Source organism: Lepus europaeus, chromosome 5 (assembly GCF_033115175.1).
Source record: "Lepus europaeus isolate LE1 chromosome 5, mLepTim1.pri, whole genome shotgun sequence".
NCBI lineage: Eukaryota > Metazoa > Chordata > Mammalia > Lagomorpha > Leporidae > Lepus > Lepus europaeus.
This window is the reverse complement of record NC_084831.1, coordinates 80,422,014-80,434,699: the sequence shown is the minus strand read 5'-3', so window position 1 is coordinate 80,434,699 and position 12,686 is coordinate 80,422,014. Positions and strand designations below refer to the sequence as shown.

General features: G+C 40.9%; 1 protein-coding gene across 1 annotated transcript in view; it reads left to right on the top strand.

Moving 5' to 3' along the window:
- SELENOF (selenoprotein F) overlaps nucleotides 1-8,589 on the top strand; it is a 44,498-nt gene extending 35,909 nt beyond the window's left edge. Inside the window, exons 3-5 of the mRNA XM_062191664.1 lie at nucleotides 638-701; nucleotides 5,695-5,744; nucleotides 7,704-8,589. Coding sequence (XP_062047648.1) covers nucleotides 638-701; nucleotides 5,695-5,744; nucleotides 7,704-7,835 — 246 coding nt within the window. The 3' untranslated portion in view covers nucleotides 7,836-8,589. The remainder of the gene's footprint in view (nucleotides 1-637; nucleotides 702-5,694; nucleotides 5,745-7,703) is intronic.
- The last annotated feature ends 4,097 nt before the right edge of the window (nucleotides 8,590-12,686 follow it).

The following is a 12,686-nucleotide window of genomic DNA, read 5'->3' as shown; positions in this document are numbered from 1 at the left end:
AGTAGTTGCTCTGAGCACCCTGGGGGCTGCTAAGTGACAAGGTGGGTTATGGTATTGACACATGATATACAAGAAGGTGAGATAATTTGTGTCCCAGTGGGACTGAATGAGGCCACTGGAGATTTCATCTCACTACTCAAAACAGTGTACAATTTAAAACTTAGAAATTGTTGATTTCTAGAGGTTTCCATTTAATATTTTTGTACTTCAGCTGGAATCCCATGTGGGTGCCAGTTTGATCCTGGCTGCTCCACTTCCCATCCAACTCTGTGCTTTGGCCTGAAAAAGCAGTAGAAGATGGCCCAAGTCCTTGGGCCCGTGCACCCATGTTGGAGGCCTGGAAGAAGCTCCTGGCTTCAGATTGGCACAGCTCTGGCCTTTGCAGCCATCTGGGGAGTGAACCAGCAGATGGAATACCACAGAAAGCCAAAGCAGTGCTAAGAGGGTTGGCTGTGTTTGGGCTGCCATGTCCTTTTCTGTTGGACCGCGGCTGCACAGTCTTATCTAGTGCTGACATTTTTTTTATCTGTATTATCTGCTTAATTGTAAGGCTTATGTTGTGAATTTTTTATTTATTTTATAAATGTATTTTAAAATTCACACCAGTTTTCTAAATTCATTTTTTTACCTTTTATAGCTTTATGCAGGAGCCATTCTTGAAGTCTGTGGATGAAAATTGGGGAGGTTCCCTCAAGTCCAAGGTATGTAGTAATCTCTAATCATTTAAAATCAACATTACATGAGAATAGGTTGATAAAATATTGCCAGGAGTAAGAATTTTTAGGATGTTCTTCCTCAATAGTGCATTTTTTTTTCACTTTTTTAATGGATAATTTTATAGTCATTGATAAATAACTCAGTTACTTTCCTGTATAAGCAAACACAGTCAGGCCAATCCATGTTAAAACCATAAACCTTCAGACATAGAAAATAATTTGGAAATAATGGGATACTGAGATAGCAAGAGGTTTTCTTTTTTAATCTTGTTTGTTTCCTTGGTACAAAGCCTTTAAACCCAGCTTGTCTAAGACCTGAATCAATCCTCTGGTAAATGATACCTTCTTTTTCCTTGTTTCCACAAATGGCAATATTGTCAGGCAAAAGCATGAAGCATGAAACACAAGAATCATGATTAATCTTCCACACTTTATACCCAATTACTCACCAAGTTGTGAATGTTCTCCTTGTTAATAAGTTTCAAATCTTATTTCCTTCCTTTCTCTGTGCTTTTAATCAAGGCTTTGATGTCTTTATTCAGAAGATTAGTTCTTATTAGCTGGCCTACCTGTCTCTGTTCACATTTTTACTCTGATGCTACTTCCACACAGTCACCAAAAAGACCTTTTCTATAAGACATATCTGAGTATGTTGCACTTTGCTTAAAATCCTTTATGATTCTCTGTCACATACAGAATAAATACCAAACTCAACTGCATCGCATACCTAAGACCTAAACAATACGGTTCCTAATTTGTAGGTTCACACCTCTAGTTCATGCAGAACTATTTGCAGTTCTCTGAATTCTGACCTCTGTTCTTGCACACACTGAATATTCTTAACTTGTGCCTCTTACCCGTTCTTGGTGACAGATTCCTAATCATTCAAAATGTAATCCCAGCATTATTTTGCGGTGGCTTTTGGATGGAAATTTTTACTCTTTATGTTGCATTAGTATTATTTATGATTGTAAAGTATTTGCCCTATATACCAATCTCTTTCTCCTATCAAACTAGGAATTATTAAAGTTCAGAATTTTTTAATTTTTTTAAAGATTTATTTTATTTATTTGAAAGACAGAGTTACAGAGAGAGGTAGAGACAAAGAGAGAGGTCTTCCATCCCCTGGTTCACTCCCCAAATGGCTGCAATGGCCAGAGCTGCGCCGATCCAAAGCCAGGAGCCAGGAGCCTCCTCTAGGTCTCCCACACGGGTGCAGGGGCCCAAGGACTTTGGCCATCTTCTACTGCTTTCCCAGGCCATAGCAGAAAGCTGGATTGGAAGAGGAGCAGCTGGGACTCGAACCGGCGTCCATATGGGATGTCGGAGCTTCAGGCCAGGGCCTTAACCCACTGCGCCACAGCGGCAGCCCCCTGAATTTTTAAATTTTTTATCACTCATATACTGAGAGGGGCCAGTGTTGTGATATATCAGATTATGCTGCCACTTGAGATGCCGACATCCCATTTGATAGTGCCAGTTCGACTCCCAGCTGCTCTAACGTAGCTTCCTGTTAACATGCCTGGGAAGGCAGAGGAAGATGGCCCATATCTATGGTTCCCTACCACCTACTTGACAGGGGCATTTCCTGTCTTCAGCCTGGCTAAGACTATTTGGGCAGTTAGGTAGCAGGTGGAAAATTTCTCCCTGTCACTCTCTATCTCTGTCACTTTGCCTTTCAAATAAATAAATGAATCTTTGTATTTAATCTACCTAATGCTGAACCTGATATTAAGAGGAATTCAGTGGGCCAACGTTGCGGTGTAGCAGGTAAGGCTGCTGCCTAAAGTGCCAGCATCCCATATGAGCTCCAGGTTGAGTCCTGGGTGCTCCACTTCCAGTCTAGATTTCTGCTGGGCCTAGGAAAGCATTAGAAGATGGCCCAAGTCCTTGGGCCCCTGCACCCACATGGGAGACCTGGAAGAAGCTCCAGGCTCCTGGCTTCAGATTGGCCCAGCTCTGGCTGTTGCAGCCATTAGGGGAGTGAACCAGCAAATGGAAAACCTTTCTCTCTCTCTCTCTCTCTCTCTGCCTCTACCTCTGTAACTCTACCTTTCAAATACATAAATAAATCTTTAAAACAAGAATTATTCAAATGTTTATTGAAAAAAATGTGTTCATTTACTGAATATTCGTAATAGAATTGATGCCCTCACCTTTTTTTTTTAAGACTTTTATTTATCTATTTATTTATTTGAGAGGTAGAGTTATAGATGGAGAAACAGAGAGAGAAGTCTTCCTTCCACTGGTTCACTCCCCAAATGGCTGCAATGGCCAGAGCTGGGCTGACCCGAAGCCAGGAGCTTCTTCCAGATCTCTCATATGAGTGCAGGGGCCCAAACACTTGGGCCATCTTCTTCTGCATTCCCAAGCCATAGCAGAGAGCTGGATCAGAAGAGGAGCAGCTGGGCTATAATGGTGCACATATGGGACACTGGCACCACAGGTAGAGGCTTAACCTACACCACAGCGCTGGCCCCTCAAATTTTTCTTTATTTAGAAAAAAAAAATGCTAGGAATACCCACAACCCTTATTGGGATGCTGACAAATATCTGAATGACATATCAGTTTTACTAGTCTTCTAATAACGACCATGTCTAATTCAAATGTAAAAGCTTACATTTTTCTAAAATAAATATAAGTCAGTGTTCTATTTAGATACTTGATAGTTTTGTTTGTAAAGCTTTTATTTATTTATTTGAGAGGTAGAGTTACAGACAGTGAGAGGGAGAAAGAGAGAAAGATCTTCCGTCCGTTGGTTCACTCCCCAATGGCCACGATGGTAGAGCTGTGCCAATCCGAAGCCAGGAGCCAGGTGCTTCTTTCTGGTCTCCCACACGGTGCAGGGGCACAAGGACCTGGGCCATCTTCTGCTTTCCCAGGCCACAGCAGAGAGCTGGATCGGAAGAGGAGCAGTCGGGACTACAACTGACACCCATATGGGATGCCGGTGCTGCAGGCAGAGGATTAACCTACTGCGCCACAGCACTGGCCCCTTGATAGTTCTTAATATCATCCTCTTAAATTTTATAATGACACATGCCTTTGATAACTTATTTTTTAAAAATATTTATTTATTTATTTATTTATTTGAAAGGCAGAGTTACAGAGAGACAGAGCAAGAGAGAGAGATCTTCCATCCTCTGGTTCACTCCCCAAATGGCCACAATGGCCAGAGCTGGGCCAGTCCGAAACCAGGAGCCAGGAGCTTTTTCTGGGTCTCCTACGCGGGTGCAGGGGCCCAAGCACATGGGCCATCTTCTGCTGCTTTCCCAGGCCATAGCAGAGATCTAGATTGGAAGAACAGCAACCAGGATTGAACTGGTGTCCATATGGGATGCTGGCTTTGTGGGCAGTGGCTTTACCCACTACACCCCAGCTCCGACCCCAAGAATTTATTTTTTCTAATTTAGATTTTAAAAGCAATTTGCTCTATTTATTTGAAAGGCAGAGTTAGAGAGAGAGAGAGAGGCAGAGTCAGAGGAAGAGACTTTCCATCAGCTCGCTCACTCCCAATATGGTCCCAACAGCCAGGACTGGACCAGGCTGAAGTCAGCAGCCTGGATCTCCATTTGGGTCTCCCACATGGGTGCAGGGGCCCAAGGACTTGAGCCATCTTCTGCTACCTTCCCAGGTGCATTAGCAGGGAGCTGGATTGGAAGTAGAGCAGCTGGGACTCAAACCAGCACCCATATAGGAAGCCAGCATTGCTGGAAGTGGCTTTCGCCCACTGGCCCCTGTGATCATTCATTTAAAACTTTCATAAGGTCTGTATCTCAGATACAGCCTTTCACTGAAATAATAGTGTTTTTTGAACCATTATTTGAATTGTACCTAATATTTTGTTGTGGTTTGGTTTTTTGCCTAATTTTTTACAAAGACTTTATTTAGTGCCGCCTCCAGGCTTTTTCATTTGCAAATGAAAATATGTATTAGTAACTCTTTATACATCTTTTTTAATAACCCTAGGAAGCAGACTGATCTATAACCCACTGCTTGAGCAGAATAATTTACTTCTGTATCCCTAAATATAGACCAGTATAATTGTTAATGATTATATGCATTATATAATATGATACCTGTTACTTTGACCAGTAGTCTTTTACATATTTAGATTATTTTCCAATTTGTAGACTTGTTTGTCAAGATCGCTTTATATATCAGTTATTTCCTCAGCATAAACACCGGTAGGTTAAAGGATAGGTATGCTTTAAGACTGGGTTCATTTGGCTCTATACACATCAGGAAGGATGTAGATTTCCTCCCACAGCACTCTCCCAGCAAAATTCCTCTCCCACTTACCTTTAGAATTCTTTTCAATCTTTGTCATTCTGAATGTGGATAACTCATCTTCTTGGCATTTCTTTGATTACTAGTGAAACTGAACATTTATTTTAAGTTCTCTGTGTTATAAACTGTGGTGATATTCAACTTTTTTAGCACTTTATTAGTTTTAACATTATTTATTTAGCATATTTATATCCTTACTAGACTATAAACTTCCTAAGGAAAGGAACAATATCTGTTTTATATAGCTTTACCTCCACTGTGTATCTTATAGTAACTATTTGATAAGGATCTGTTGAATTAATTTCACACTTTATGCATTTGAAATGTATTCTATAGCAGAACACATCCCTCCCACCCCATATTTTACTTTTTACAAACCACTCCAACTATTCTCATACTCTCTTACAGCTATGCTGCACTGTCATTTTGTGAAGCACTGATCCCATTGGAATTGGGGGTTTTAGAAATTTGAAACAATTAACTTCTCAAAATATTTAGTCTTCCCACTGAAGAATATGGTGTATCTCTCCATTTATTCATGCATGTTTAAACTTCCTTAGTTTTGCCATATAGATATAATTTTGGGGTTTTTTTTGATAAGTTCGTTTCTATTTTGTGTATGATCTTTGCAGCTAGCATTATTTTGGAAGGGAACAATTTAAATCTTTTTTGTTTTTCTCTTTTAAGCTTTTGTCAGGAGTGATAAACCCAAACTGTTCAGAGGACTACAAATCAAGGTAAGATTATTATAATGGAATGTCTTTGTTTTTCGTTATTAATTTATTTGGTTTTGAATTAAATATTTGAATAAATAATTGCTTGTAATAATATATTTTATTTTGTAGGAGAGTTTTTGGTTTACAAAGGAATTGAGTAGAAAGCACAGTGTTTCTAGGTGCTATAAGGCACACACCCTGGCCCTCATTCTCCTCTATTACAACCTCTTGAATTTATAATAGTATATTTGTAACAACTGATGAACCAATATTGAGACATCATTGTTAATTAAAATCTGTAATTTGCATGAGGGTTTATCCCTTGGTCGTGTATTGTTCCCAAATGTGTAGTGTCATGTATCCGAGGAGTCCTCTTCTCCCCATCCGTCCTCTTGCTAATGCATTCTGGGAAGTAGCAGGTGATGCCCCGAATGCTCGGGCCCTTGGCTCTTTCTCGCCTCTCCCCTTTCCCTCCCCTTCTCCTTCTTCTCCCTTTCCCTCTCTGTCTCTCTGCCTTCCAAGTATATGAAAGTAAAAAAACATTTTTAATTGCTCCTAAATGGGAATACTTCAAAAAGTTCATGGAAAATAAAAAGAGCAGTTTATTTAATGCAAAATATGTTTTAAATCATGCATAGTTTTTTGGTTTTTTGTTTGTTTGTTTGGACAGGCAGAGTTAGTGAGAGAGAGAGAGTTATAGACAGAGAGACAGAGAGAAAGGTCCTCCTTCCATTGGATCACTCCCCCAATGGCCGCCAGGAGCCAGGTGCTTCCTCCTGGTCTCCCACGCGGGTGCAGGGATCCAAGCACCTGGGCCATCATCCTCCACTGCCCTCCCGGGCCACAGCAGAGAGCAGGACTGGAAGAGGAGAGACCGAGACAGAATCCAGCACCCCAACTGGGACCAGAACCCGGGATGCCGGCACCGGAGGCGGAGGATTAGTCAAGTGAGCCACGGTGCCAGCCCATGCATAGTTTTTTCATAGTATGTATTTTCCATAAACCTTTTGAACACCCCATACCATCATTCTCGCTCATTGAGTTTGTCTGCCTCCTCTGTTAGATTTTAAGCTCATCTGAATTTGAGACTATCATGTATACAATAAATATCTGTTATGTTCAATAATAAGCTTATATCCTAACAAATTACCTTAACAAGTGGCTATTTTTCTCTTCTGAAGTAAAATTAATTTTTATTCTCATTTTTTATGGAATCCCATTTTATTCTTTCCTAAAAAACTTCCTTTAAAGAAAAAAAGATTTATTTTTGTATTTGAAAGGCAGAGTTACAGAGGCAGAGAGAGACTTTCCATCCACTGGTTCACTTCCCTAATGGCCACAGCTGCTGGAGTTGGGCCGATCAGGAGCCAGGACCTTCTTTTGGGTCTCCCATGTGGGTGCAGGGGCCCACAGACTTGAACCATCTTCTGCTGCTTTCCCAGGCCATTAGCAGGAAGCTGGATTAGAAGAGGAGCAGTGGGGACTCCAACCAGCACCCATATGGAATGCCTGCAATGGGTTAAAGGCCCTAGCCTGAAGCACCAGCATCCCATATGGGCGCCAGTTCTAGTGCTGGCTGCTCCTCTTCTGATCCAGCTCTCTGCTATGGCCTGGGAAAGCAGTAGAAGATGGCCCAAGCACTTGGGCTCCTGCACCCGCATGGGAGACCAGGAAGAAGCTCCTGGCTCCTGGCTTCAGATTGGCGCAGCTCTGGTCCTTGCGGTCTATTAGGGAGTCAACCAGCAGATAGAAAATTCTCTCTCTCTCTCTCTCTCTCTGCCTCTCCTTCTCTCTCTGTGTAACTCTTTCAAATAAATAAATCTTAAAAAAAAAAAAAAAAAAAGACTGATTGTGATGTTATATCTAAAAGCTTTTTTAAAAAATTACTATCATATGTAACTAAGCTCCTTTGATCTTGGTTGAAGCTGGGAAGGCTCTCTCTAAGAAGAATATGATGATGGTGTTCCTCTTTTTTGATAGTATGTCCGCGGGTCAGACCCTGTGCTAAAGCTTCTGGATGACAATGGGAACATTGCTGAAGAACTCAGCATCCTCAAGTGGAACACAGACAGTGTCGAAGAATTCCTGAGTGAAAAGCTGGAGCGCCTCTAAATCTTGCTTAAGTTTTATCCTATCTTGTGTTAACCTTATCAAATGAAATTCTCCAGTACCCAGATAATAAGCCATGCTTGCCTACATTGATCAGTCCTTTAGTGTGAGGCATTAAACATCTCATTCGAAGCTGAAATGGCAGCACAGCCTTGCTGCCCATGATATCTGTGGAGTTGGCGAGCTTGACAAAACCCATTTTTTACAAATTTCTGTCCTCCTGCATTTGTTGATACCACTAATGAAATGCTTTGTAACAGACTTGTGGTTAATTATGCTAATGAGAGTTTGTGATAATTGGTCCAGTTTTGTGAACAACAGAATTTTAAATTGGGGAGATTATTAAGGAAGATGATTACTGTGCCTCATGTGCTGTGTGTTCTTTTGAAAGTAATGGCAGAAAACCACAAAGCAAATAAGATATACCAAGCCTCAACAGATTGCCTGCTTCTCAGAGCCTCTCCTGTTTTTGTATTACCCAGCTTTCCTTTTCATAGAAATGTTATTTGTAGTGTCTGATGAATGTGTTGCATAAAAACATTGTAGCTTTATTATTATGAAACAGATTCAAGTTCCTACGGTAAGAGTGAAACATTCACAAAAATTTGCATCAGTGAAGACCACACAGAAAACCTTTCTGAGGATTTGTGTGGATCTGATATTTGGCAAATTTTTGTTTTACATCTCTTACAGAAAAGTTGATTTTGAAATGATTGTTTGTAAGACCAAAAATATAAATAAAATCTTTGAAAAATTATCTGAATTTGAAATTCTTCTGGTTTGTGCTTTCATGTTTGCAAATATCTGAAATTCCTTAAACACAATCCATCAGATTTGCTAGGTATTTATTTCTAATAGAGATTGTTTATTTATCTTTACCAGCAGTTTGTATCATGTAATATTTAAAATCAAGAAGTCTACTTTTAAAGCCAGCAAGAGAATGAATATATAAGTAAATCTGGATAATCAAAGTAAGAAATCCTGGCAAATGGGCCATGGTCTCTGTTTGATTATCCAGAGTAATGGATAGGACCATCACTTGGATAGTACCAGGCCTGATTAATATGTCACTTATCCCTGGTGATTATTACAAGTAAAGAACAAGAGGGAGATTGAGCCAATTGTGGACAATGTGGAAAGATTTAAATTTAAAAGAAAAGGCAGGAAGAGAGGACTTGCCACCACGTACAGAAGAGTAGTGGGATTGAGGGATGAAACTTCAAAACTGAGATTGGCATAGAAATTAATTGGATTGGTTTCTGGGCAGGAAGAGCCAGTTAAATGAGTATCTGGCATTGGGATAAAAAAAAAAAAAAAAAAAAAAAAAACTGAAAAGAGGACTAAAAGGTCTGTTGTATTCAAGTTATTGTGAGAGATCAAAGACACTGAAGAACCCCGTAGTGTCGGAGCTTCAAGTAGTCAACTTGATGAATGAAAGGAACCCACCAAGCCCTACTGTTTTAATTGGGACATTCAAATTAATCAGCCACTTCCAACTTTTTTTACCAATTGCAAAGAACAGCTTTTTAAGGAGAAAAAAGTGATCACCAAGAAAGGGGTATAAAATACTTATCTAAAAGGTACCATTTTATAGCTAAATTCTGACTTTTGATTAAACTTACACAAATTCACAAACATGGACAAGTAGTAGTCATTTGATATTTATGACTTTGCTCTTTCTGCCAAAATTATAGTACTTCAACCTAGAACAGTTATCTCCAAACTTCTGAATTTGGCAAGAACCTATTACAAGGAGATATGAGCAGGAATGGACACCTGTAAGGTGTCAGCTGGAGCAGCTCAGCAACCTGGCAAATGCACCTCCAAGATGGATCACACCGAGTTGGCAGACTGCAAGTGGCTGTCAGTCTCTTCGCGTTATTGGGCCTCCTTACCGTATGGTAAGTGGGTTCTGAAAGTTTCCTAAAAGACATAAAATGGAAACTATCCTTTTTTAAAAAAAAAAAAAAAAAAACAGTGAAACTCTTCAAGTTTATCTTCCCCTATTGGTGACTTTAAAAACTATCCTAATTAATGTTAGTCATTAGGTGAAGAAGGATCTTAATGAAGAAAAAAATATCCCCCTCAACAATGAATGCTATTTCTAAAGGTAACCTTCAGGTACTGGAGAATAAGGCAGAGTTCACAGAACAAAGCAAGTTTCCTATACTTGGAATAATAAAAATGAAAAGGCTCCAGTAAAATTTCAAAGACTACTCTGAAATCCAAGTCATTCCTTAAATAACACTTAAAAAAAAAAAAGGTTTATTTATTTATTTATTTATTTGAAAGACAAAATTACAGAGAGAGAGAGAGATCTTCCATCCACTGGTTCACTCCCCAGATGGCCATAGCAGCTGGAGATAGGCCGATCTGAAGCCAGAAGCCTGGAGCTTCTTCCAGGTTTCCCACGTGGGCACAGAGGCCCAAGGACTTGGGCCATCTTGTGCTGCTTTCCTAAGCACATTACCAGGAAGCTGGATCAGAAGTGGAGCAGCTGGGACTAGAATCAGCACCCATATGAGATGCCAGCACCACAGGTGGCAACTTTACCTGCTACACCACAGCTCTGAGCCCAACACTTATTTTCTAAAAAAAATAAATTAAATTTGAATATAATATAATATAGAGAGATATAGATAGAACTTCTATCTGGCAGGTGCTTTGGCAAGAGACCTGGGAATCCTAATCTCTAGGCTAAATAAACCCTTGCCACAGGAAAAACTTAGTTGAAGAAAGTCAGCACCTCAAAGAACCGTGATATAGTTCTGATGTACCTGCTGCCCAAGGGCACACAGCAAGCCACTCTTCCAGCGATCACATTCATTTCTAGGCTTTAGAATTTCCCAGCCCTGCCCTTCCAAGTGCCTCCTCCAGCACCGTCTATGGTATGGAAATAGCAAGTGAAACAAAGGAACACGACCTCAATGCTGAGTTAAGAAGCAAGCTGAATTGAGTAGCTCCTTTAATATATATGTATTCAGTTGTGGACTTAACTGTGAGCATTCAGTGGCCCCTGAAAAAAGGCTCCTTTACCTGTACCAAGAAGTGTCAACACAGAGACTGTCCTTAAACTGGCTGACCACCAAGCCCAGGAATACTATGGAATATGCACTGGAGGGAAGCTTCCAGAAGCTCAGTCCAGTTTTGCTTTCGCTGGAGAGTGAATGGGTCCAAAGAGGCTGATTGATGAGGCCAAGACCATTCTCACTGGTTTGCTGTTCCTTTCTTGAGATTTACGTGATGAAAAAAAAAAAAAATTGTCATCCTTTTACTTGGATTCACAGGATGGAAATTTCCTCCTCCAGAGTCACTTGTTTTCTCCCACAAGAAGTTTGTGTCTCTGCAACATACTGGGCCAGGTGGTAGAGTTTATGGGACTCATAATGATATCCGTTATAGCCGCAAAAGGCCAGGGGTAATGAAGGGCAGGCTACAGCTCTGTTTCCATTGACATCAGTAGGTTATCCCATTGTTACTCATGATTCCAAGATGTTTTCCTCAAAGTCTCAAATCTTCCATGACAATCATCTGGAGTCTTGATCTCAGAACCTAGAAGTTTGGTCTAACAGCAGTTCTGAGGCCAATCTTGTTCCAGCTGACAGTCTTCTTCCAGGGATACAGACTTAAATAAATACTGGTGTTGGCACAGTTAGGACAAAAGCAGCAGCTTGTCTCCAGATCAGAGGAGAAATGGCCTTCACCTTTTCTGTTTGCTGGCTGAATTCCATGGTCAAGAGAGGCTGGTAGGCCATGAGGAAGCAAGGAAGACCAGAAAGCCCTTTTCTAGGGTCTGCAGGTTCAGTCAAGCACATAATATTAACCACGACTGGGAAATTTATCTCCAGTTAGGGAAAAAAAATATCACTTCCCTTTAAAAATGATGGCTGTGGGATGAGAGAGACAGAGAGTAGATTGAACAAGGCCATAAACCAAATAGGCAGAGCAGGGGTAGAGTATGATACAGGAGATGATACAGTATGATACAAGAGATCACTGCATCACCCAGAACCTGTGCACATGGAAAGGACCCGAAGTCACCAGGAGGAAATAGTCTGGACAAGGGAGACTTTGGAGTCCCTGAGTGCTTCTGACACCTATACTGATTCTCCAACCACTGGGATCTTCAGGGAGGGGAGGTCTGGGCCCGTTGGGCATCTCATTGTAGATAAGAGAAAGGAAAGCTGGACCTATATTCTAGTCTCTAGTGGGCCAGACACTCTCCTGTCCCACCGTCTGGCCTCACCTACCTCTCTGCTTCAGTCCATGGCCACTCACCAAGAAGGCTTCCTCACAGTGCTTGGCCATGCTCTTGAGATGGCAAGAAGCAGAGAAGGGAACTGCAGCCATATGGTCCAGGCTGGTGATAGAGAAGCAGAGGCAGCAGCAGACCTGCCGTCCCCAGGGCAGGGTGGCAAGCAGGTGGCTTCCAACCTGGGAGAGAAGCTCCCAGAGCATGGAAGCTGCTAGTCGCTTACTGCCTGGGCCCAAAAGTGGCATAATGTCACTTCTGCCATTTTTTATGTGTCAAGCAATCACAAAACCCAGATTCAGAGGAAGGACATGTAGACTTAGGGGAGCAATGTTAGAAGAATTTTGGAGTCATGTTTTTATACTGCCATACTTAACTCACCTACCCACCAATGCATTTAAGAGGATTTTTTTTTTCAAGTATGTTTATCTTTGAATTTTTCTCTAGACTTGCATTTAGAGCTATTTGAGAAATTTTGGATTGCTATATGTAGCTCCAGATCTTTCCATTGGTCGTAAAGTTCAGTGATGTACACAGGAACAACTTGCCTCCCAAATTTTGAATTAGGGCAAAGCCACTTCATCACTTTTATATTGCTAAGG